General features: G+C 33.4%; 1 protein-coding gene and 1 pseudogene across 1 annotated transcript in view; one reads left to right on the top strand and one right to left on the bottom strand.

Annotated features, from left to right (window-relative positions):
- Positions 1 to 24,242, top strand: part of Tram1 (translocation associated membrane protein 1) — a 32,449-nt gene extending 8,207 nt beyond the window's left edge. Inside the window, exons 2-11 of the mRNA XM_076836325.1 lie at positions 844 to 907; positions 2,203 to 2,324; positions 2,447 to 2,563; positions 4,063 to 4,121; positions 5,737 to 5,821; positions 13,050 to 13,120; positions 13,221 to 13,325; positions 14,087 to 14,230; positions 14,805 to 14,965; positions 22,661 to 24,242. Of these exons, the coding sequence (XP_076692440.1) occupies positions 844 to 907; positions 2,203 to 2,324; positions 2,447 to 2,563; positions 4,063 to 4,121; positions 5,737 to 5,821; positions 13,050 to 13,120; positions 13,221 to 13,325; positions 14,087 to 14,230; positions 14,805 to 14,965; positions 22,661 to 22,734 (1,002 nt within the window). The 3' untranslated portion in view covers positions 22,735 to 24,242. The remainder of the gene's footprint in view (positions 1 to 843; positions 908 to 2,202; positions 2,325 to 2,446; positions 2,564 to 4,062; positions 4,122 to 5,736; positions 5,822 to 13,049; positions 13,121 to 13,220; positions 13,326 to 14,086; positions 14,231 to 14,804; positions 14,966 to 22,660) is intronic.
- On the bottom strand, positions 18,585 to 18,674 carry LOC143382415 (small nucleolar RNA U3; annotated as a pseudogene).
- Positions 24,243 to 27,165: the final 2,923 nt, after the last annotated feature.

Below are 27,165 nucleotides of genomic sequence, written 5' to 3'. Positions count from 1 at the left end.
GTTTCTTCTACCTGTATTGGCCTCTTCACCCCGCCTTGTGAGCCTAGGGAACTTCTGTTTTCCAACAAGGCACAGTCCCAGCATTACATCCTCTGAGGAGTCTTTCCAGAATAGGCTTTGCTCCCTACCCCAGGGAAAAAAACAAATTCATCATTTATCCAGAGTGCCCACAGCGAATGCTGTAGAGGTACTGATTGTACAGCATTATAACCATTTGCTTACTTGTCCTCTGATACAGCTAAACACCTTGTTATCAGGGATTATTTTATATTTCATTCCTTCTTGATTTTATCCTTTCTTGTGCCTGGTGCCTATAAATGTTCTGTTTCTGTTCTGACCACTTTACTTTTAGCAGCAGTCAAGTCAATTAAACATTTATTGACTACTTAATTGTGCCAGGTGTTTGGGAGATTAACACGTAGATCCTGTGTGATCCATTTTTCTCATGCTTTAACTGTACTTCCTTTTATTAATTTTCACTTAAAATTTTCTTAATATAGGAACTTTGTGTTCATCATATAGGTCTAAAGTAGAGAATCATTATTTGTGAAATCATTATTTACAGAAACTGCAGAGGTTATTGCTTTTAAAATCTTATAGAGATGAATTACACAAGTTCATCTAAATTACAGAATACTTTGGTGGATTACCATAACTCACAGGCTCAACTCTGGTGATCAGGAATTCCCATTGTGTTTGCCTAGCATGGTGCCAGAGGAACTTGGGTGCCCTTGGTTCTTGGATTTGGGAAAACAGAATTTATAATATTTTTCCCCTAATCTCCTTATTTGGAGGAGGATCACAAATTTATTTAATTTTTTTTCTTTTTTTTTTTCTCTCTAGATAACAGCAAAAGCATCTATCATTTTTGTTACTCTTCAGTACAATGTTACCCTCCCCGCAACAGGTACGTAGTTTTTGTTATGAAGTAGTTTTTTTTATGAATTTCCTATTTGAGTAGAAGTTCAGTTGAACATACTTGGAGTACTCCTAAACACTAGATTCTCCACTTATTTTCACAATCTCTTCCATGATTAGACTGAACGTTATTTGATAATTTATGATACAAGAACTGATGTTTTGGGTTGACTCCATCCTATACGTTATATGAAAATTAGTTTTACATGTTTAATGTTTATATATTTTTGAGAATGAGTTTTCAATTCCATCAACAAACTTTTTGTATTGCCATCTCTGCCCTCAGATATTTTCAGAAGAAAATTCTAAGAATAGATATTTTAAATATAATTTTAAATAATTGTTTGGTCAAGACATCTACAAGCACATGTTCAGGTTTAGGTTTTTTGAAATATGAGTCATATTTTGGACCTGGAATAACAATTCCTTTAAACTTATTTCCTTCTTTTATTGTGCTCTACCGCTAGCAATCATTTTGATTAGAGAAAATGTCAGTAGATTAGGAGTTACCAGGTAATTGCATCCAAACTATACTTAGTGTTTTTTTCAAAAAGTTTTATTTCTAAACTATGCTATGTGAAAGTCAAGTGGTTATGGGAAGTTGATTGCAGTTAAGTACAGTAATATAGCTAGCATGAGGGATGGACTATTTGGTTAATAAAATATGAACATATTTAGGAAGTATTGAGAACAAGTGTCAGCAGTTCACAAGTATGTGATTTAGATTTGTTTTGAAAAATTAAACCAGTTGCAAGGATTAAAAACAATGTTAAGTAGTGGTTGCATCTGTGTCTACTGCTTACAGGTCAAAACTAAATCAAAACCATTTTTCCTTAAGAATCATGATGGTAGTGTCCAGTTTGAAAGTAGAAGTAGAAGTTTTGAAAATTTTTGAAAAAACAGAAATTTTGAAAGTTGTTGAAAAAACACACAAATAGCCAAGCATAACTTTATCAACCATGATCTCTAGCCCTGGGATAATGTCAGTTATTGAATGTGGCCTTCCCTTCCCTGTTTTTTTGGTCTTTGATGGCTGTAACTAACATGTGTCAAGTCTCTGTAAGTAATTTCTGAAGTTTTGGGTTTCTAGATAGTTTCCTCCTCAGTTTTCATTGCCCCTTAAGACTCATGATGTCCAAGAGCAAATTATCTATGATATTTCTGTAGAACTTTTTATCAATTAGGTTAGTGTTCTTTTGTTTGTTTCCATAACTATGTTGTACTTGGTGCTGTTTTATAATCTCATGTATATTTTTGTGTATGTATGTCCTTTTTGGCCTTCAGAAGAACAAGCTACTGAATCAGCATCCCTTTATTACTATGGTATCAAAGATTTGGCTACAGTTTTCTTCTACATGCTAGTGGCGATAATTATTCATGCCATAATTCAAGAGTATGTGTTGGATGTAAGTATACAATCTTAGAAATCTATACTTTGTAAAGCACTAGCTCTCCATATTATAATAGTCATATATTAAGTATGTTTTATAATTTATTCTTAATTACTAATACCTGTTTTTATTTTTAGAAAATTAACAGGCGAATGCACTTCTCCAAAACGAAACACAGCAAGTTTAATGAATCTGGTCAGCTTAGTGCATTCTACTTTTTTGCTTGTGTTTGGGGCACATTCATTCTAGTCTCTGTAAGTATGATCTTCTCAGTATTCTCCTTTCTCACCAAGATTAAGAACTCTGCTAATGAACTTGTATAAATTATTATACACAAATAGCCAAGCATAACTTTATCAACCATGATCTCTAGCCCTGGGATAATGTCAGTTATTGAATGTGGCCTTCCCTTCCCTGTTTTTTTGGTCTTTGATGGCTGTAACTAAAGTTTCAGTGATAAATCTCTCTCAGCTAGTTTTTATACAGCAAAAATTCTAAGCCATTTACTATTTCAGAAAGCCCAACACATTTTAGTCACTGTGGATGTTATTTCTAGATCTTATAGTCATTTGTAGATAGCTGTGTATTAGCAAAAAGCATGTCAGTGATAGTCTTTTTAGATTACATGAGCTGAAATATTTCCGGTCATTTCCACCTTTGAAAAACAGTCCAGTTGCTTTCCAAACAATTTAAAACATGTAGTTCTCAAATAAGACATTCAAAACCTTTAGTTGTATTACTCTAATGAGGAAAGAGAAGATAGTATCAACTTTTGTAATCAGAAATGGCAATCCCTTTTATTCAACTACTACTCCATGGTTTATAATACTTCTGAGTTTGTTGGGCATATAATTTCTTTTTCATCACCGTGTTAGAGATGAGTAACAGGCAATGTGAATTTTCTAGGATATAACGCTTAATGTTAGAGATAAAACTCAAAATTTTCAAGCCAGTGCTCACTGTCTTTTACTCTGCCGTTTTTAATAATACTTTATTAATATATGTAAATTTCAGTTTAAAATCTATCTTTTAAATTCTTTAAAAAACTAAGAGTTACAATTCTATGGGGAAATATTCTCATGGAAGGTAAGTCACTTAAGATTGGGGGAATTGTTTCGTTTTGACATATGTGATAATTCTCAGTACATCTAGTTATCTAAGAAAAAGATTTGGGTAGTATCTTATGGATATAATATCATAAAATTTGGCAGCATTGTGGTCCTCTTCTCTCCTGTCGGGAACTACATCTTTTCCTAAGCTCCTTCTTTGATTACTCAAAGTAAAATTCATTCCTTCCATGACTGTTATACCTATGCCTCACACCATTTTGTTATTTATTGCTTATGTTAATGTGCATACATGAATTTTTTTTACTCTACTGGATTGAAAGATTTTTGAAGGTGAAAAATTACACCTTATTTGTATAAGTCATACTGAAAATAACTAAGCTTTTCAGCATGCCAGGGCACACGTCTATAATCTCACTGTCTCGGGAGGCTGAGACAGGAATATTGCAAGTTCAAAGTGAGCCTCAGTGACAGTGAGGCTCTAAGCAACTCACTGAGACCTTCTTTCTAAATAAAATACAAAATAGGGTTGGGGATGTGGCTTGGTGGTTGAGTGCCCTTGAGTTCAATCCCCTGTACCCAATAAATAAATAAATAAAGCTTGACTTGAATGAGCTTTTTGGATATAGAGAACTATAAATGTTTGCATAATACTAACAGGCTTATTTCCCTGTATTCTTTCTTAGGAAAACTACATCTCAGATCCAACGATCTTGTGGAGGGCTTATCCCCACAACCTTATGACGTAAGTCGTTTTTAAAGGCTTTTTAAAATTAAAAGAACATGATCATAACATGAATAAGCAGAACTCATTCTTATTATTCTCTTTAAAACTTCAGGCAAAAATCATAAAATATGTGAAAGCGTCTTGGCAGTCCCACTACCTTAAGAGAAAAGTTCCTACGAACTCTTTTCATTTGTATAATCTTTTAAATATCTTCCTTAGCTTGAGACATCTGGTTTTAATGGTAATCTTAATTTGGTACACTTTTCTTTTTCCTTTCTTCCTGATCCTTTCTCTTCTTCATGGATCCATTCTCTCCATGCTTTTGCTCCCCACTCTCTAGTTTCTTGTCATTCCTTCCTTCCTTCTCTTCTGCTGTAAACTTCTTGAGTTTAGGGATTCTTTCTTTTTGATATTTCTAGTCCCCAATTTTTTATAGTGCTTCCAGGAGCTCAGTAGTTACAAAGATGTTTAGCTAAACGCTCATTCTTTAGTTCTTATTCTAGTACATCCATGTTGATGTTCCTGGCTACGTTAGCCTATTTTGGTATTTTGCATTCCTGAGTTTATCATTTTGGCTTATATTTTATGTAGTATAGTCTTGATCTATAATCATTCCATTTATGTAAATCTTGTATTGGGCCCATACCCATCAAGACTATGTACCAGATTATAGTAGAAATTATCTCATGTTTTTATTTAATATCCTTATTTTGCTGGGAAAATTATAGATGCTTGTCACCTCGACAGTATTCCCTAAGTACACTGTAATTTGAGAACTGGAGAAAAGAGAAAGACGGAATAGTATGACCATGCATATCTTTGTTTGAAGTCCAGCAATAATACCCTTTTACTAGGTCATGCTCTGATTTTTAACAATTATATTAATTCAGTGAACTTTTACAGAATGGGACTATATTTCCCCCTGAGAAACTACTTCAAATTGGCTCTATATTTTCTATTTTAGAATTCTGGAAGAGAGGGCAAAGGGAGAGAGAATAAAGAGGACTTAGAAGGGCTAGGGGGATATAATGTAAAGAAAAGAACTATTGATTCTAGACTAATTAGGATGTATCTCCTAGGGAACACTCCTGTGTCTTATTCTACTCTTTAACTCTGGCTCTGCCTTCATTTATTTGAGTGTCTCCATGTTTCCAACCAGGTAGAATTACCATATTTCCCCAAGGAGAAAAACTTGAAATTGGGATTATCCCAGTTTCAGATGATTGGTATCTGTGTGCCTTCACTTTTGTGTTGGTCTTTTTGCCCATCTTGTTCCCATTTTGATGAAGTCTTATAGATCTAAGGGTTGATCGTGTTCCTTGTGTTTTCAGTAGATAACATGACCTACTAGTCAGTATTAATTAACTCATGGACAAAGGGCTATGGCTCCTCTGGATTGGCTTGCATAGTTAGTCTTTGCCTGTTGCTTAATCCAGGGGAACTGACCGGTGGGAATATCCCAGGAAAATAGGGGAAAGCAGCTGCTGAAGAGTTGTTTAAAGATACACAGAACATTTTCTGAAATAACACAAAGATATCTGCTTAGTATATCCTGATTTCCAGTATTTGTTTACTTTATTTTAAAAAAATATTATGCTTTAAAAGATGCTTTTTGCTTTCTTGTGTTGTACAGATTTCAAATGAAGTTTTTCTACATATCACAGTTGGCTTACTGGTTTCATGCTTTCCCTGAACTCTACTTCCAGAAAACCAAAAAAGTAAGCTGGTATTTTGTAGTTTTAAAAATTGTCTTGTCATTTTTTTTCTTTTTTTGAAAAGTCTTTCTAAAATTAAATACTTTCTTTCTTCTTTGCCCTCCCTCAACTCTTCTCCTATCGTTCTCCCACCTTTCCCCTTTCCACACAGACTGAAATTCTTAAATATTTCTTGAAAAAGACTTTAATCATTGTTTTAACTCAAAGGGGAATCTTTTACCTTTGACATGCTAATTGCTCATTTTAAAAATTGTATTAGTGGTGATGTAAATTTAATTAGAATTTAAATTCTTAAAATATAATATTAGTTTCATCTTATTGATATTCTTAGCAATTTATTTGAGACAAAAGGAATTAGTCTGGTTATTCCTGTGTTGTGCATATTTCAAATGGAGCTTTTCTACTATCACAGTTAGCTCCCTAGTTTTATGCTTTCTCCAAACTCTACTTCCCAGAGTAGTCCCTGAGCAAGTCCCAAAGAAAATTTCAGCATTGAAAAACAGAGTAAACTATGGTTAAATATTCACCAGGGAAGCCTTTCCTGAAATGGGTGGAACATTCCTTTTTTAGCATGTGGGAAATATATTTGTTTGAACCTGCTGAAACATTGTATTTTCCTCCCTTCTAGTTCTACCCTCAGTACTTCTAAAGTCAGGCTTCCATAATGTCACACACACACAAAAAAAACAACTTTATTCTTTTCACTTAACTCTTTCTCCTCTGAAACCTATACTAGCTCCTTATTGCTTTAAACTAAAGTAAAGCCGCGTACCTTTGTTCTAAGGATTTCTCCCATCTATACCATTTCTTCCCTGATCTTTCTTCCTTTTGCTCTCTATGCTTCATTCACACTGGTAACTCTAATTTTATAATCATGGCACATCAGTTCTTTTTCGTGGAATTCCTTTCCTCTGATAAGTTAATCAAACACCTTTGTTCTCTTTTTTTTTCCCGGGAAGTGATAAAAAAACACCATAATATGATAGGCTGTATGGAATTTATTTCAAAATAGTATCAGATGAGGGTAAGTGATATGCTGTAATGAAACAAGTTTGGTCATTTGGAAATAACTATCGAAAATGAGTTGTGAATATATGGAGATTCATTTTATTCTCTGCCAGTTGTATATATATTTATAGTTATCTACACTTAAAATGTTTTTTAAGTTAGAGAGGGGATCCTCTTACTTTCAGAAATACCTTTCTAAGTAGAAATGTGACAGCCTGTCCAGTGACCAGTTTGTCTTTGCCCTTCCAAAAGCTACACTTATTTTTATATGTACTGCAAATAGTTGATTCATGATATAGGCCTTTGTTTTGTCATTGAATTAGAAAACAGCACATTAGAGCCCCGTACTGTGGCTCACCAGTTCTTTTGATGTTGTTTTCTTAAAAAGTAGAATGTTTTTCCAGTTAACTTAATTGTAAGGATTAGGAAGAAGATCCTTATTTATTTCAAATGTTTGACTTTTAACTGTCTTAAGATAAAATTTTCAGGCCCATAGCTTCCAGTAGCTCTTCCATATTTAGTAAGCTCCTAATGTTAATTATAGGTGTCGTAGAGCTGTACTGTCCAAAAAGGTAGCCACTAGCTACATTCAAATTAATTATAGTTAAATAAAAACAATTCATTTTCTTAGTCATTCTGGCCATATTTCTTCTATCCTTTAGCTATGTGTAGCCAGGATTTATCTTTTTGGATAAGGGAGATAAGTAACATTTCTATGATTATTGAAAGTCCTTTTGTACCATGGTTCAAATATTTTAAGCTTTCTTTAGGTACTTGTATACCCATGAACATAATACCTCTGGGTTTCGTTGTTGATCCATGTCTATATCATGTTCACCGACCCTGGTAAGAGGGACATTTTAAAGTAATTGTTCATTTTAGTTCCTGAAGCTCTTTTCTTATCAGTTCCTGCCAGATGGCATTTCTCCAGAAATGCAATCTAATTTTTATGGGATAATTTGCATAACTTAGAACTTAACTGAAACTATTTTTAACACCTACATGTGACAGTTGAAAGTAACTTGTTTCAAGTAATTAACATAATTTGAAAGTAACAGCTGCAAACCTGTTAAACAGTTTCTTAAAATTTAGTCTATGAAAATTATTTTTAGAACTCTTTACTGGAAGAAACTAGTACAGTGATTGTTTTGACCAATCCTACAGATAAATGAAGAAAGGAATACTGTTTAGCAGTTTAAGAGGTGTTTTAGTCACAAATAACTTAATTTCTTGTAAGAGGAAATTTAAGCACATATACTGTGTACCTTTCAATAAGAGAATGAACAATTCTCCATTTTGCCTATGAGAAAATTCAAAATGTCATTTCTTAGCTTGGCAAGGTGGCATGCACCTGTAGCCCCAGCTATTCAGGAAGCTGGGGGAGGAGGATCACATGAACCCATGAGTACAAGGTTAGTCTGGGCAATACAGTGATACCCTGTCTCCCCCGCCCCCCAAAAAAAAAAAAAAATACTTCTTAGTTTCTTAGCCAATTTGAATTTGTGACCCTTTAGGGAAGTCATGAAATAGCCATAAGTTTTATTTCTAATATTCAGTTTTACATTGATTTTATTTACACACACACACACACACACACACACATATAGAAATAGAAATAACTGTTTTTTTTCTCACTCCCACTTCATGAAAGTTTTATTTGCACTTTTTCCTATGCAACTTCAGTGTTAATATCTGCCTTCCCTACTGGAGCCACTTTTTTAATCATTTAACAAAGATTTTCTAGAGTCCATCAAGTTTATGTCTTTACAGGTTCCTATTAGACCTCAGTTAGCATTTTTAAATATTATTGGCCAAAGTTTTTCAAACTTGTGTGCCTTACTCAAACATTTATTTGTTGCTCAAGACAGTCAATATGGATTCCCGTAATATGAGAGCTTTTTACATTTTTAAGAATAATATTGCACCATCTGGGACTTGGGGGGGAAAAATCTGCCTTAGTATATATATGATAATTTGTATTAAAGTTTGTTTTTTAAATGTAGCATTGTCACGAAATGTATTTTCTTCTAAAAAAAAAAGTTTACTAAAATACGGTTATCTGTTTTAGTAAAAAGAGTTGTAATAACAACTAAAATGAATCTATTTATTAATCTTAAATAAACAAGCAAAACTTCATTGTGGCTCCTGGTAGAACAAGTTAATTTATATAACAAAATTATAGTACAACGTATGAAAAGGTGTTGGGAACCAAATTGACTTTCTCAGCCACTTTTTATTCATCTAGACTGTAGTTTCTAGAGCAGTGATGAGCCATCCTTGAACAGCTTGCTGACTCCCTGATTGAAATCTGTAATGTAACCAGTGAACGATTTTGAGAATTCCCTCAAGAGGGCCAAGATTTACCCAGCCTCCTCAGTTCACTCCCATTCCCCACCCCATATAAAACAAGTAAGACCCAGAGACTATGGTGCTATGCAAGGTCTTTGTCAGTCTCAGATGTGTGAGCACCACACCATTAGGGATATACCCCCATGGAGATTGGGGGATGTTGGAGGAGTTTGAACTTGGACTGTGACACTAAAAGCAGCCATTTTCTAAGTAAAATTCATCATCTTAAAAATTATGTTATACCTCCTCCACTGTGGTTTCTTAATCATAGGAAGTTGCCTTTAACCAGAGTGTGTGTTCCCTAGTTAACCACAGTCCCCACCACTACTTGTGGTATTGTACTCATTTCTGTCACTCATGTTTATTTTTGTTTTTTTGGTATTATTATTGTTTTTATCTCTTATGCAGAGATTAACTTGCTCAAAATTACACAGTAATTGGCAGAACTAACCCATTTTCTTACCCATTGGTTTTTATTTTTTCTATGGTAGGCTTTAGGTATACAAGCATTGCTTTAGAAACAAGGAACTGTTACTTAGAAAAGAGGTTCTTGATACATTTGTCTTTTTGAAAGCTGTAGATACTGTTTTAAGATAGGCATTTGATGGTGATGAGGGTGGAAGCTGGGACAGCATTTTGCCCTGTGTCATTATTGACTGAGTTAGTTGACTGACTACCAGAAAGGCAGGGTTAAGATGCAAAGTTGAATCTGAATTTGGAAAAGAAGTTTTATGAAGCCAGGGGTAGTGATACAAGCCTGTAATCCCAGCCACTGGGAGACTGAGGCAGGAGGATCACAAGTTCAAGGCTAGCCTCTGCAATTTAGCAAAACTCTGTCTCAAAATAAAGTTCAAAAAGGTCTGGGGAGCCAGGCATGGTGGCTCATACCTATAATCCCAGCAGCTTGGGAGGCTGAGGCAGGAGGATCACAAGTTCAAAGCCAGCCTCAGCAATTAAACAAGGCCCAAAGCAACTTAATGAGACCTTATCTAAATAGAATATTAAAAAGCACTGGGGGTGTGGCTTAGTGGTAGAGAACTCCTGGGTTTAACCCCTAGTACTACAACAGAAAAAATAAAAAAAATAAAAGCAGCAGCAGCAGCTCTATGGGGTTTTTTATTAGCTAGTCCAAGCACAAGCTGAACCCCCCTAATGAGGTTGAGGTTTAAAAATAAAATAGCAGAGAAATGGAATGGCTTCTTGAAACATTGTTTGTGGTTTATAGTAGGATTTTCAGATTTGTTTGGGAGGAAAAAATATAGCTTAGGTTCTTCTCTGCTACATGACTAGAATGTATTTTTGAAACTTACTTGGATTTCTTTAACATTAAATTTTTTAAAAATCCTCTTAACTTATTCTGTAAAGCAGTATTTCCAGAAAATTCGTTTTTTGCATTGACTTACACAAGCTTTTATGTAATGAAATTAGTTCAATCAGCAGTTTAAAAACTTCCCTTATAAGTATGGAGAGTTTCCTTGATCTGTTGTCAGAAATTTGAAACATTAATCTGAAGGAATATGGCAGTGAATCCCTTATTTAGTCATTTATATGCCACTGTCCTGTTTTACCATACTCAAATACTACTGATTCGTATTTGTGACTCTATTCTTATTCTGTGCAATAGTACTTGTGTCATTTTAATTATTTAGGTATATTAGAATTAATAACTTAAATACTTTATTTAAAATTATAAAGTTAAATAAAATTGCTTCATTGTATACTATTTAAAATCATTTTGTACCAACCATACCAAGGATAAACACTACACATTGGGAAAAATCGATGTATATATGTAGTATAAGCTTTATATTCCTAATATATCAAATTACCATTGATTATTCTTCAAGTGAGTTATTCTGAAATTACAACAGGAGAAGAAGGAGGTTCGCCTGTGGTTGATCTTAGCATGTTATCTCCATTCCCTTTTCCCCTCTCTCTTTCCTTTTATAAGGAGAACTATTTCAAGGAAAGTATGAAAATTATGTGGAGAGGTTCTTAAGATTGCATATTTTCAGAGATACTTTTCTCTCCAGTTGGAAGAACTGTAAACTTGGTATCTTGTCTTAGGAATTTTCATCCTAAAATACAGTACTATATGCAATACTAGTCAGACTGTCTTATGTTCTCTTTCTCTCTCTCTCTCTCTTTCTTTTTTTTTTTAATTCTGGTGGCTAGGAATGGAACCAGGACCTGAAACATGTTAGACAAATGCTCTGCCACTGAGCTACATCTCTAGCCCTCTGATCTGCCATTTTAAAATTGATCTTTGTGCCATTCTTACCAAAGAATAGTGTTTGGTTTCAAAACTGGACTTGTAAAATTTCCACTGTTTCTCAGAATATTTGATGAAATGCCTTCTACTGAAATATAAGGGGAGAAATAGAGGACCAGAAGATGGTTTAGTGAGGTTCCAGAAAAACGCAGTTCAGTACCCAATATCAATTATATTAATAATTTTAATTAGTAGCTATGGTAGAAAGTAGTACTGGGCTGGGGATATAGCTCAGTTGGTTGAGTGCTTGCTTGCCTTCCATGGATGTGGCACTGGATTCAACACACACACAAAAAAAGTAGTAAGTAGTACTAATCAGGCTAATGTACATAAACCTTATGTATATAAGGAAAACAGCTAAAACCAAGAATAAAAATGAGGTAGAGTTGTCTTATTAATCAACAAGCACTTATTGAAGTCATTGCTGTTGAGCTCATTGCTTATTTTAACTATACCTCAAGATGAAAAACAATATTTTTTGTTATAATTCAGTGTATGTGTGTACAAAATCTTAAATTTTTCATAGTACAACATTCTGTACATTCTGGCTTTTTAAATTTTGTTTTATTTTATATTTTAAAAGATGTTGATATGAGGCTGGGGCTAGGGCTGCGGCTCAGTGGTAGCGCATTTGCTTGGCATGTATGAGGCACTGGGTTCAATTCTTAGCACCACGTATAAATAAATAAAGGTCTACCAACAACTAAAAAAGAAAGAATATTTAAAAAAAAAAAAAAAGATGTAACTTAACTCCTAAATTGATTTTGCAGTTCAGTAGTAGGAAATCTTGACCACCCTCCCCAGCCCACCCGCTACCCCTGTACTGAGGATTGAACCCAGGGCCTCCTTGCACATGCTAGATAAGTGCTTCATTCCCAGGTTTTCACTAATTTTCTTGTGCTGGCTTCCAACTTATGATATTCACACTTCAGTCTCCTGAGTAGCTGGGTGGACTTACGCTTTTTAAAAAAACTATTTCTGAGATAACCAGTGATACAGAGTCAGCTAAGAACTATGGAAGAAAAAAAGAAGCAAATGTAAACTCTAGATGCTTGATCTTACAGAGTTGTTGAGGAGAAAAAAAATACAACTAGGTGGTATCAAAAATGAGGAGGTAAATTTTAACCTTCAATTTTAACAACTATATGTAACAATGAAAAGATTAAAGCACAAATTTAAAAGTGTGATTATTTTAAGTATACAAAAGCACCTCACTGCTAATAAACATCACCCTTTTAATATTAGAAGGACATTTGATTGCCATCATATAATTTATTATTAATGTTATATCATTTAATAAATGTTTATTAAAAAAGGAAAATATATCTTAACCCCAAAAGGGATTTTTTAAGTTCATCTGATTGAAGCAAATCCAAGCATTCACATTTTAGAGATGAGAGCTAAAGCTAACAAAGGTTAAATGACTTGGTAAAGCCATATAGCTAACTGGGAATGAGAGATGGGGTGAGGTAGGGGTCAGATTAGCCTTCAGGTCTCCTACTTCTATTATAGTACATTTTTCACTCTACCACACTGCTCTTAAAGAATAGAAGTGTTTCAACATGTTTTGTTTTAACCTATATTGTATTTTTCTATTTTCAGGAAGATATTCCTCGTCAACTTGTCTACATTGGTCTTTACCTCTTTCACATTGCTGGAGCTTATCTTTTGAAGTGAGTTGGGATTTTGCTTGGGTGTTTGAGTAGAATGGCAGATAGTATGCTAATTGGTCTTAATTGATTATCTTTTCCATTTAAATGTTTCTTTCAACAGCTTGAATCATCTGGGACTGGTTCTTCTGGTGCTACATTATTTTGTTGAATTTCTTTTCCACATTTCCCGCTTGTTTTATTTTAGTGATGAAAAGTATCAGAAAGGGTAAGTTATTTAACCATTATTTTTCTTGTATAGCAAGTATTTAAAGTCAGTGCCTCCATTGTCAAGGTTCATGTCCTTGACAATTATATAGTATTTACTTTTTAAGCTGTTAATAGCAGCTTTAAATAAATTGAAACTATTTGTCAATACTGAGACTCCTCCACATTTTAATTGCTAAAATGGAGTCTGATTCGATATTGTATTGGGACTTGGAATTTTAAAGGTTTAGGGTTAACTTTCCTGTTATAAATTCTACTTCTTTTATTATATGTTTTTCTTTTTGGGAAATGGAGTGGAGAAAAAAAAGTAAACTTTCAGAAGAGAATGAAAGAGTAGATAATAGAGTGAGAAGTATAACTTCTAAGGAGTGTAAAGTCTTAAAGGGAAACTGGACTCTGAATGAGAATTGGCACCTTAATCTTTACAGCACAGCTTTTTGTTTAGTTTTGTTCAGCATTTTTCAAGATTGTTCTTTATATCAGCAGTTATGAGGAATATTAATAGTGCTTATACTTTAAAAAAAAAGCTAAACAAAAAATTAAGCAGATTTCATTACTAGAATTCTTAGAACCTTAAAATTGGCTAGTATGTGTCCCCAGGAGTGTGTATTATGTTGCATTTTGTAGACCTTAACTACAGAAGTCGTTTTTGCAAAATAATAAGAAATGCTGTTTTAATATTCATTTACTTAGTAAGAATCTAATTTCTATAGAATCTTTTCTTTCTAATTTTATGAATTTGACTTGATATTTTTCTTACAGATTTTCTCTGTGGGCAGTTCTTTTTGTTTTGGGAAGACTTCTGACTTTAATTCTTTCAGTACTCACTGTTGGTTTTGGCCTTGCAAGAGCAGAGAATCAGAAACTGGATTTCGGTACAGGAAACTTCAACGTGTTGGCTGTTAGGTATAGTCAATTTAACATTTTTACTTTGTTCTATTATATAATGTGTTTCTCTATATAGTTTCTCTATGAAGTGAATCACTCAAAAAATTAGAGGATTAATGCAGGGTTGGGGAAATACGCATTTGATTTGATTTCATACCTGTTGCAGTTTTGTTTCTTTCTTTTTGAGTACCTTCTTTCTTTCTTTTTGAGTACCGGGGTTTGAATTCAGGGGCACTCAACCACTGAGCCACATCCCCAGCCCTATTCTCTATTTTATTAAGCGACAGGGTCTCACTGAGTTGCTTAGCACTTTGCCTTTGCTGAGGCTGGCTTTGAACTTTCAATCATCCTGAGCTTCTGGGATTACAGGCATGCGCCACCACGCCCGCCTGACTGCAGTTTTATTTTTAAGTTGAAGTTCTAAAGCCTTATGTAATTTCTAGGATAAAAATTTTAATGGAATGACTTCTTTATAATAACATAATCCTGTCGATAGTGAAATTTTTAGTGAATCATTAGTATAGAATACTCTTATTCAGTGGCATTATTTTCATACACTCTAATTTCTTGTTTATTTCTTAATATTTTTCAGAATTGCTGTTCTGGCATCCATTTGCATTACCCAAGCATTCATGATGTGGAAGTTCATTAATTTTCAGCTTCGGAGGTGGAGGGAACACTCTACTTTTCAGGCACCACCTGTAAGGAAGAAACCAACAGTGACTAAAGGCAGATCTTCTAGAAAAGGAACAGGTTTGTATTTAGTATGCAATGAAAAAACCATGGAAGTAAGAAACATGTAAAAAAAAAAAAAAAATTGCTATGGGGTCTTGCTTATTTTCAAATCTTACTTAAGAAAACACACACACACACACTCTTTATCCTACTCTAACAAAACCAGAGACAAAGTAATGTTCTGCTGTTCCACAGTTGAGTAATTCCTTGAGTGAGTCAGTTATGTCCCTCAAAATACTTGGAATTGTAACAGAGTTCCAGTTTTTAAAATATATCAACTCAGTTTGCTCATTGTAAGTCTTGATATCTGATGTTTTGTGTCCTCCAGGTTGTCCCAGCAATTCTTAGCCATTTGCACATGGTCAGTTCACACACACACACACACACACAAACTCGCTGAGATATTGGATTGAAATTATATAGAATCTGTAAGTCAATTTAGGAATAATTGAGTATTTCTGGCCATGAACATAATATCTACCTTCATTAATTTAGATTATTTTTAGTTTCTCTTAGTAAAATTTTTTAATAATAGCCTTATTGGGGTTATAATTCCACATCATAAAGGTTATCCTTTTTTAAGCATATTCACAAAGTTGTTTGAACCACTGTCTTAATTCCAGAACATTTTTATCACCCCAAAAAAGAAACCACATGCCCGTTAGCAGTCACTCTATATTTCCTCATCCCCCTTGCCATGGTAACCAAGAACTAACTTTCTTTATGGATTGGCTTTTTCTAGACACTGCTTATAAATTAGTGGAGCTATACAATATGTAATCTTTGTGACTGGCTTTCTTTACTTAGCATAATAATTTTGAGATTCCTCTGTTTTGTAGCATGTATGCTAACTATTCTACTATACAAAAATACCATATTTTGTTTATCTGTTCATCAGCTGATGGACATTTGGGTTGTTTCCACTTTTTAGCTATTAATAATATGAACATTAATGAACAAGTTTTTGTTTGTACACTTGTTTTCATTTTCTTGGGTTTATACTAGAATTGCTGGGTCATGGTAACTATGTTCAACATTTGGTGGGAACTGCCACCAGACTGTCTCAAAAGTGACTGTGCCATTTTATGTAGTTTGCTAGGTTGATACCCTGTTTTGTCTGTACCATTTATTGAAAAGACTAACCTTTCCCTATTGAATCTTCTCAATACTGTTGTCAAAAATCATGTAGTAAGAGTTTACTTCTGGGGGGGAAAAAAACGAGTTTACTTCTGGACTCTGAATTCTGTTTGCATTTATATGTATATCCTCATGCCAGTACCACATTTGTCTTGGTTACTGCAGCTTTGTAAGTTTTGAAATCAGTAAACATGAGTCCTCCAATTTTGTTCTTTTTTATGTTTTGTTTACTCTGAGTCTCTTGAATATCCATATAAATTTTTAGGATCAACTCTTCAGTTTCCGCAAAAAGCCAGATGGAGTTTTGATTTGGTTACCTTTAAACTGTAGATTGCCTTGGGGAATATGAACATAAATTTTGTTTTTCATTTACTTAAGTCTTGAATTTCTTTCAATTAAATTTTATAGTTATCAATCTATAAGTCCTATACCTTTTTCATTAAATTAATTCCTAATGTCCTTTTTGATGCCATTATAAAATAGAATCATCTTATTAATTTCATTTTCAGATTTTTCATTGCCAGTACATACAAATGTAATCTTTTAATGTATGATCTGGTATCCCTGCAACCTTGCTGAACTTATTATTCTCATAGTGTTTTGATATGTGTGGATTTCTTATTCTTAAAAAGCTATCTAGACTTTCACCATTATCAGCTATGGGTTTTATCAGGATGAGGAAGTTCTCTTCTATTCCTCATTTGTTTATGGGTTTGTTTTTTCAGCATTAGGGATCAAGCCTAGGGCCAAGTGTATGCTAGCTAGCATTCTGTTACTGAACTATACCCATAGCCCTGTTTATGTTTTCAATCATGAAAGAAAATTCGATTTTATCTGTTGTTTTTTTTCTGTGTCTTTTGTGATGATTATATCGTTTTTTGTCCCGTATTCTATTGATATTTTAGATTACAGTTATTGCTTTTCAAATGATAAAGCAAAAATGCATTCCCAGGATCAAATCCCATGTGATTATGGTGTGTAGCCCTTTTTGTTTTTTGTAGTTACCAGAGTTGGTTTGCTAGTATTTTGTTGAAGATTTTTATGTCTGTATTCTTTTTTTATAAATATATTTTATTTTAGTTGTAGTTGGACGCAATACCTTTATTTTATATTTATGTGGTGCTGAGGATCGAACCCAGGGCCTCACATGTGCTAGACAAGCGCTCTACTGCTGAGCCACAACTCCAGCCCTATGTCTGTATTCTTAAAATATACTTGTGTGGTTTTAGTTCCCTTTCCCCCAACACACACACACACATACATCCTCTCTGCAACATCTTTGTCTGGTTTTATTATAAGAATAATCCTGTTCTCATAAAATGATTTGGAAAGTATTCCTATTTTTTGGAAGAGTTCTTGAAGGAAGTAGTTTGTAGGTTTTTGCATAAAAATCTCATATTTTTATCAGATTTATCCTCATTGATTTTATTTTTCAAGCTAATATATATGCTATTTTTAAAGAGATGCTGTAATTGTTAGAAAGGTCATTGGTTATTTTTTAAATACTGTTCTTGTATTGAGATACTTTGTAGTTGATTTGCGCTAAAATTTATACTCAAATACACAGTGATCTCATATGTAAATATTATGCCTTTTCCTTCTTGTATTATACTAGCTAAGACCACCATAATATAGATATAATATTAGGGCAACCATAATATTAGAAGAAATGGGACTTTGATTTGTTCATCTGATAAGATAGATAGCTTTCAATATCTCACAATTAAGAATGTATTGGAAGGCTGGGATTGTGGCTCAGTGGTAGTGTGCTTGCCTGGCATGCATGAAGCACTAGGTTCGATTCTCAGCACCACATACAAATAAATAAATAAATAAATAAAGGTCCATCAACAACTAAAAAATATTAAAAAAAGAAAAAAAAGAATGTATTGGAGGGGCTGGAGATATAGCTCAGTGGTAGAGCATGTGCAAGATCCTGGTTTTAATGCCCAACCGTCCCCCCACACACACACACACAAATAGTTTGTGATGCCTTTATTCTGTTATAAAAGTTCTCTTCTGTGCTTCATTTACTAAGAGTTTTTGTCATGGTCGGATGTGGAATTTTTTTTTAATTCTAATTTGTTATGTATGACAGCAGAATGCATTACAATTCATATTATATATACAGAGCACAGTTTTTTATATTTCTAGTTGTACACAATATAGAGTCACATCATTCATATCTTCATACATGTACTTAGAATAATGATGTCCATTTCATTCCACTTCCTTTCCTACCCTTGTGCCCCCTCCTTTCCACTCCCTTACACTTGCTCTATCTAGAATTTATCTAATCCACCCATGCACTCTCCAACCCCATTATGAATCAGCCTCCTTATTTTTTTTATTTATTTATTTTTAAAATATTTATTTTTTTGTTTTAGGTGGACACAATATCTTTATTTATTTATTTTTATGTGGTGTTGAGGATCGAACCCAGTGCCTCACGCATGCCAGGCCAGCGTGCTACCACTTGAGCCACATCCCCAGCCCCCAGCCTCCTTATATCAGAGAAAACATTTGCAAATACTTTTTCTGCAGCTATATAGTAACAAACTATAGAAATGACCCCTGAAAGTATAGTCTTTTCTATACTATTTAAATAACCACACATAAAAGTTTCTCTTCATTCTCTTAATGCAGTGAATTACATTGATTTTAAAGTGTAAAACTAATTTTGTATTCCAGGATTACACCCAGGTTGATGATAATAATATATCACTTTTGCTGAGCTGGTTTTCAAATTTTTGTTAGGATTTTTGCATCTGTGTTAATGTAAAAGATTTGTGTGTAATCAGCATTTGTGTGTGTGTGTGTGTGTGTGATATCCTTGTTAGGTTTTGCTATCACTTATACTGGCCTTTTAAAAAGCATTTGGCAGATTTGTCCTTTATGCAGTATTGGCATTTTTTTTTTTTAATATTTGGAAGAATTCATCAGTTAAGTTGTTTAAGGAAGTTAACATTCAGATTCTTTAAAAGATAATAAGATCATTCAGGTTTTCTACTTGTTACTTTCTCTTTTGGCAAATTGGATTTTTCAAGGAATTTGTCTATTGTATAAGTTTGCAAATTTATTGGCATAAAATTACATATCATCTTGTTATGAATGCCTATAGCAGCAGTGATTTCTTTTTTTCATTTTTTTAATTTATACATTATAATATAGAGCATAATTTTTCATATTTCTGGTTGTATACAAAGTATATTCACACCAATTCGTGTCTTCATACATGTACTTTGGATAATGATATTCATCACATACCACCATCATTTCTAACCCCATTTCCCCTCCCTTCCCCTCCCTCCCCTCTGCCCTATCTAGAGTTCATCTATTCCTCCCATGCTCCCTCTCCCTACCCCACTATGAATCCACCTCCTTATATCAGAGAAAACATTCATTCGGCATTTGGTTTTTAAGTCCTTTGGTTATAGACCAAGGAGATGGATAGCTGGGTCAAATGGTGGTTCCATTCCCAATTTTCTAAGGAATCTCTATACAGCAGCAGTGATTTCTATTTTCATTTCCTATGTTAGTTAATTTCTGCCTTTTTTTTTCTTCTTCCATCAGTCAAGAGTGCAAGGGTGTTTCTTAGTGGTAGGGCAACTGCCTGGCACCGGCAGTGCTCTAGGTTCAATCCCCAGTATCACAAAAAACAAATTTTTGTCTTTTTTTTTTTTTTAGTTGTAGATGGACACAATACCTTTATTTTATTTATTTATATGTGGTGCAACTCATTGCCTCATGTATGCCAGGGAAGTGCTCTACCACTGAGCCATAACCCCAGCTATCTTTTTTATTATTGATTTTCGTAGTTATATCTTTTCTGTATCCCTGATATCTGTTCTTATTTCACTTTCTTTGGATTTTTATATGCTTTTTTGTTGTTTGTGGTTTACCTTTTTGAGGTGAATCATTGATTTTCGTTCCTTGTGAATTATATTTAATTAGCAGACTTTCCCTCTTGGCACTACATTGGACATATTTTACAAGTCTTGGTATATCTTCATTTTCATTCAGAATAAATATAATTTCAATTACAGTTTCTTCTTTGAAACATTAATTATATATAAGTGCACTGTTTGATTTACAAATATTTGGTTTGTTGTTTTTTTTTTTTTTTACTTTTCTCTTTGCTGTATTTCTAACTTAATTCCACTGTGATTAAACATCATCCAATTGATTTCAGTCCTGTAAAATTTGTTGATACTTGCATTATAGTTGAGCCTGTATCCAATTTTGGTAAATGTTTCTTTTGGACTTCAGAAGGTTGTACAGTCTTCATTTGTTTGGTGTCAGGTCGCATTTGTTCATTTTGTTCAATCTTTTTTTTTTTTTTTTTTTTAATCTTTACTGATGTAGTTTGGGGAATTCTGCTTGTCCTGACTGCTACTTACTATAAAACTTATGTTAAAAATCTCACACTATGGGGCTGGGGTTGTGACTCAGTAGTTGAGCACTAACCTAGCATGTGGGAGGCAGTGGGTTCAATCCTAAGCACCACATAAAAATAAATAGATAAAATAAAGGTATTCTGCTCAATTACAACTAAAATTTTATTTTTTAAATCTCACACTATAAATTGTAACATTGACCATTTCTCTTTGTAAGGCAAAACCTCACTGAACTACATATTCAAAGCCATGTCATTAAGTACATCAGAATTTAGTACTGTTTTATCTTCCTGTTGAACATGTTCTTTTTTTCCATTATCAAAGTTATAGTTTGTCCGAATTTACTGTAACTGTAAATTTTCTTTGGTAAAATGTTATCATGACCCATCTTCTTGTATTTTTTCTTTCAAGCCTTTTTTTTTTTTTTTGTCTTTTTTTTTTTTTTAATTTATATATGGTGCTAAGAATCAAACCCATGGCCTCACACATACTAGACAAGTGTTCTACCACTGAGCCATAACCCCAGCCCAGCCTTTTTTGTCTTTTTGTAAAATTTGTGACTTTTGTATGCAGCATGTAATCAGATTTCATTTTTTCCATCCAGTCTGATCATTACTGTTTTTGCCTTTTAGCAGGTACACTAAGAGTGTACTAATGATACCATAGCACATAATTATAACACCTTGAGATATTTTCTTTTGTTTTTCTTTGTCCTTTTCTGTGTTAGGTAGAGCTTTCTAAATTTTGGCATGGTTTCATTTCTTGGCCACTATTCAGATATTGCTCTACTATCTTTCTCTTCTGTTCTTCTGGGTTTTCATTATACATGATTTAAATCCTTTTCTCCTATCCCTTATATCTTCTCATACTTGTGCATTTTCCATTTTTTTCCTATCCACTCTCTTGTCAATCTGAGCATTTTTTCCAGTTCATTGATCTCTCTGTTGTGCCCAATCTACTAAATTTGTTCGTTAAATTTATGCTTTTATTTACTGGTTTTTTTTTTTTCATTTCTAAGATTAAAAACTTTAGTTTTCTGATGACTCTTAACTTTAAAGACTTTAAATTTTTTTTTTTTTAAGTTGAGATCTATGACTTTTTTCCTCTTGATTTTTAGTTACTTGGTCTTGTTTTCTAGTGGGTCTGGTAGGACTCTATGTTTTATGTAAAAATGTATAGAAGCTTGGGATTGCATTTGGGTGGATAACTCCATTTTACCAAAGCTGATGTATTACCATTTTGCCCTCATTCCTAGGACATTAGTATACTATGTATGTATATGGTTTTTCTTCCCCGATAGGCCCTGAAATTAACTTTTTGTCTTGCTATCAATATGAGATTTCTAATTCTGTTTAACTTTGTAAGTTTCTTAATAGTTACCTTCTCTGTGATTTCTGTGTCTTTGGTGGATACACAGTTTAATGTTGAAAGTGCCTTGAGGGAGAGATAGAGAGATACATCTGGGATATTGGTTCTTAGTTTTCTGTCACCAGGATTTCTGCTGAATCTTGGCTCCTTGGTATCCCTGAACTCAGCTTCCAGCCTGTTTCTGTACTGTGCTGTACAGGTGATCCAGGAGAAATAACTGTTAATGCAGAGTCACCTCACTTCATTTTCTTTCTTTCCAGAATCTTAGTACATCAAATCCTATCTGCCTTAGGTTTTGTTTGTTTTGTTTTTCCAGACCCTTTTTATATCAACTTTTTTGGGTATTTTTGAAAAGAAGTTTTGTCAAACATCAGTTAATCCATCATAGCTTCAGGAATAAAAAGCCCATGATATCCTTTTTAATATAACTGTTATCCTAAACCGCTTTTTTGTATGTTTTATATATGTCTAAGGACTTTGCTCTCTAATATGGAAAGTTTCTTTATTTCTACCAAAAGTACTGGTTTTGAGTACTATTTTTAAATTCTTGTAAATCATTTTCTTTCCCACCACTTTTTTTTCTGCTTCCATAATAGTTACTTCTTTTTATTTACTGCTTTCATTTTATTTTGTTCAACATGTTACCAGGTTTTATCACTGGTTAAATTCTCGAAAGATTAAGCACTAGTTTGTTTCACCTAAGTATATATTGGATTTTAAATGTTCTTTCCTGAAGGTATCTTTATGTATAAAAAATATTATTTGTATCTAGTTACAAAGAGATTAACACTGATTCTTTTTTTCTTTTCAGAAAATGGTGTAAATGGAACAGTAACATCAAATGGAGCAGACTCTCCCCGTAATAGAAAAGAGAAATCTTCATAATGAATTATAAACTAATTGATCAATGTCCCCAAAGAAATCTGCTTTTTACTATATCTTTCAGCACTAGAAATTTTTCTGTTCTTGAAAATACAGTTTGTGCTTTGATTCTTGCTATTGTACTGTTTCATGCATTTTTTTAAAAGGGCATTTGAGGGGAGGATGATTACTGAATGAAAATATTTTAAAAATACTTTAGCTTAGACTAAGCTACCTGCCTTCAAAATAGTTTAGGGACCACCATTTGTTTCACTTTGGTGTTTTTTGTTTTTTGGTTTTTTTTTTTAAATCTTTGAACATTTTTCTAATAATTTGGGGAGAAAAATATTTACAAAAATCCTACATATCAGTGAAACAATTTCTTGCTGTCACCAATTTTTTATAATAATAGCAAGGTGACCTATTCCAACAAGGTCGTATTTTTTTAAGTTATCTTTCAGGGTAAATGAAATAATATGAAGTCAGATGTCAAACTTTTAATATGTTTTCAGTGTTCTCTAATTTTTAGGAATTTTTGTAGCCTTTACACCTGGAAAAAACAATTTGTAAAATCACCAAAATAATTGTGTGCTTTATTTTATAAGTAGTGGCTATTAGTGTTATATCCCCATTTAAAAAAAAATACATACTAATGGTTACAACATGTGGAGATTTATTGCCATATAGGATCAAAATATTAACATAAAAGTACTTGTGAGGTAAAATTTTTCTTGTGCATTTTCAACGCAAAAAATATTTACTATGAAGAAGAAAATCCAGCTTATATAGCCCTTTTTGATATGTTTATTAATAATGATTCTTAATGGGGCTTGTCATAAGTTTCATATGCACAGCATCTTAGAAAAATACTGTTTAACCTGCAAACCCTTTTAAAAAATAATGCCTACTTGATTTATATCTATAAAAAGATGTCAGGTAATTATATTTGGAAAACTAATGCACTAACTATAAAGAAATTGAAAATTCAGGTGGATAAATAGTTTTACAAAAGACAGTGCTTTATGTTATAACTATAGCTTTGGTCCCATCTTTAATTGAGAAACATTTATCTGTATAAAACATATTTTTGGATAAATATATATATATATATATATTTGTATCTCTACAGAAAGGCTCTAAAAAGCATTTGAGTAAAATATTTGGTTCCCTTTTCTATAATTATCCTTTAAAATCCTTATAGATATATCTGATTGTTTGTTTGTCTTTACATATAGTGCCCTTTTTGGTGTCTTCATCTTGTCCCCACTTCTCACTTCTGTCACCAGCTAATAAATGTTTGTGCCATTTTGGTGTAAAAGTTGCAGACTTCTCAGGTCTGTGGTTTAAGTTGCCATGCTGCTAGAAAGTTGTGCTTTCTCTTTCCAGCTGTTTACCTACTTCCTGGAAAAAAGTAGTAGCTCTCTGTAGCATTATGGAGTTTCAGCGGAACCAAATTTTTGCCATTAAAGACTGGCATTATATTGAACTATCCATTGAGAAATCAATCAAAATAAAAATTTTTACTTTCACAAGCTGCTTCCTGGACAATTCCTTCATTTAGTATATATGCTACTTTACAATCTCATTAAAATTTATTATTAGAAAAAGATTATTATTATTTATTTATTTATTTTTAGAGAGAGAGAGAATTTTAATATTTTTTAGTTTTCGGCGGACACAACATCTTTGTTTGTATGTGGTGCTGAGGATGGAACCCGGGCCGCACGCATGCCAGGCGAGCGTGCTACCGCTTGAGCCACATCCCCAACCCAAAAGATTATTATTTCATAGAATATTTATGAGGGCTACTTGGAGGGGGAAAGTGGTTTATAACCAAATAAATTTGGGGACCATTTTTCACTATGGGATTGTTTAAGTCTTAATACATGTTTAAATCTTAATATGTTTTCTGGTATCCCAGGAATGTTAGCTGTGGAAATAAGCAATGTTTCCTTCATTTGTGGAATTTTCTTTTTATTGAACTAATAACAGCACTTATTTTCTACAGCATAGAGTATGGCTTCAGAAAAAGATAAGCCCTGAGTATGCAGTTAGACTTTGTGAGACACACATGCACACAAGTATAATTGTAAGCCCTGGCCCCCTGCTCTCCATATCCCCTGAGGAAAGTCTTTCCTTACTGGCTTCCAGATCCTGCACAGAGACCATCACTCACCTGGACTCAGGTTGAACTTCAAAGCCTTGATAGGAAACACAGTACCACAAGCCAGAATAGTTGCTGTCTTCTCTTAGACTCTGACTTTGAAATAGTTGCTTTCTGGAATTCTTCTAAAATACTTTCTTGTCTCCATTTTAGAATATGATCATCAAAGATCTTAACCACATTTTTTAAAAATTAGACAATCTTGCAAACCCTTTAAGTTCAAAACTATTCCTAGAACAAAGCTGGTGTCAGTGAAGAAAAGGTAGAGAAATATTTTGTTGCAAAGATATGAGTAACAATAGCCCAATCCCCAACCCTGTATCTCCATTATGTTTTCAGTGCAAACTATTTCTGCTAACGGTCTACGTATGAAAAACAAGATTCTTTTTTTGTTGTTTTTTTGTAGTTTTAGATGACTTTATTTTGTTTGCTTATTTTTGTATGTGGTGCTGAGGATCAAACCCAGTGTCTCACATGTGCCAGGCAAGCATGCTGCCACTGAGCCACGGCCTCAACCCAAGATTTAAGTAAAATTAATTAAACTGATCACTTGTTTGCTTCTTTAAATGAGTGACTCTAACCTGGAAGTTTTGCATATTTGCTAACTTATATGCTTGTAGTGCACAAAAAATTTTGACTTTAGAGTGGTAGTATTGTAACTTCAAATATGTATATATGATTAATTTACATATTTAAATTATAGTTGTATCTCAGTCACATTTCTGAAAAATATCCAGCAATTAGAATACCAAAAGGAAATTCAATTTGGCAAATTAAGTTAGAAATGTCAAAAATAAATAAATAAAATGTAACCTGGGAGAAAATTCTAGGAGGTAATGCTTAAACAAATGTTTTTACAAAAAAGGAAAAAGGCAAAACTTCAAGACAGGTTTGGGAATTTCAAAGTAGACATTAGCAAGTTCGGGAAGAGGAATTTAAACTGGAAACTCGGGACCTGACGAAAGTGAGTGGAATTGCAGTCTGTGGGTGCTTGAGAAAAATCTTGGATATACTGCTTATTCCACTAAAATAAAATAAAAAGCAAGAAGACAAGCTCATAATGTTAGTGCTATTAGTCTGGTGACAATATTTCCTTAAAAATTAGTGTTTATCCAGGATGGGGTTAGGGTTCAGCGGTAGCATGCTTGCCTGGCATGTGTGAGGTACTGTTTTTGATTCTCAGCACTGCATATAAATAAATAAAGGTCTATCAACAACTAAAATATATTTTTTAAAATGTTTAGCCACTCAGAGAAGCCAACACACCTGTTTTGTTCAGTTCCATTTTATTCAGACTATAGAGTGTTACAATGACTAACCTGTTTTGTGTTTAACTGTGAATTGCTGTACAAAAAGTTGTACTAGGTATATGACACACATTGAAAACTTTTCTCAGTAGCTGTTGGAAAAGGCTAAGCCAATTTATCTAGCTTAACTATTTAGGAAAAGATCATTAATGTATTTGTTCAGGATTGGGGGAAAAAAACATTTTGGGTATCCTGAAAACAAGCAAAATACTTAAATAGTAAGAGCCTTAGATCCATGACCATCTCATTTATATCTATTAGTATTTTGACTTTAAGACGCCTGAAGGAAAAAATAATATTTTAAAGATTCCAAAATTTCAACCAAATGCTAAATAACCTCATTGATTTAAGCGATCATTGATAATTAAACAGTGGTAATACTAGCTAACCAAAATTCAAATCCTGACTTCACTAGTCAGCTCTATGTAAGTATCTATGCCATAGTTTCCTGTGATAAAATAATCTATTCTCTAGTTTAGGATTTTTAACTTCACAATGGTTCCAAAGCCTACCCATACAACCATTCTGTGTACCACTCAGTGATAAACTGTCATCTTGTGTTCTGGACTTATTGAAGGAAAGCAAGGCTAAGCTATGATATTTGGTAAGTGTGTGAAATGTACCTTTTACATATTTATGTATTTTTAACTTAAAATGGGCTTACTATGAGTTAAAGAGCATCTGTAACAGCTCCCACCCCACAAGGTAATACTGGGAACTGTGTTGATGTATATCAGGCATGCATAGCCCCATGCCTGGTATCTATCAGATGTTAGCTGTCTGCTCATTCAGTGGTTGTGAAAGACACAACAGAAATTGTCAGTAGTTACTACTTCTCCTGTGTGGTTGAAGTTTCACAACTTTGTTGAGCATTCACTCATACTTTGCAGTGCAAGGACAGGGTTCTGTGGTTGCCACTTTAGAATAGGTGAGCTGATCAAAACCCATGAAATGTTCAAACCAACATTACAGCCAGCAAAGTTA

The sequence above is a fragment of the Callospermophilus lateralis genome, chromosome 16, assembly GCF_048772815.1.
Source record: "Callospermophilus lateralis isolate mCalLat2 chromosome 16, mCalLat2.hap1, whole genome shotgun sequence".
Classification (NCBI taxonomy): domain Eukaryota; kingdom Metazoa; phylum Chordata; class Mammalia; order Rodentia; family Sciuridae; genus Callospermophilus; species Callospermophilus lateralis.
Note: the sequence above shows the minus strand (reverse complement) of the source record. Positions and strands in the feature narration are given on the sequence as shown.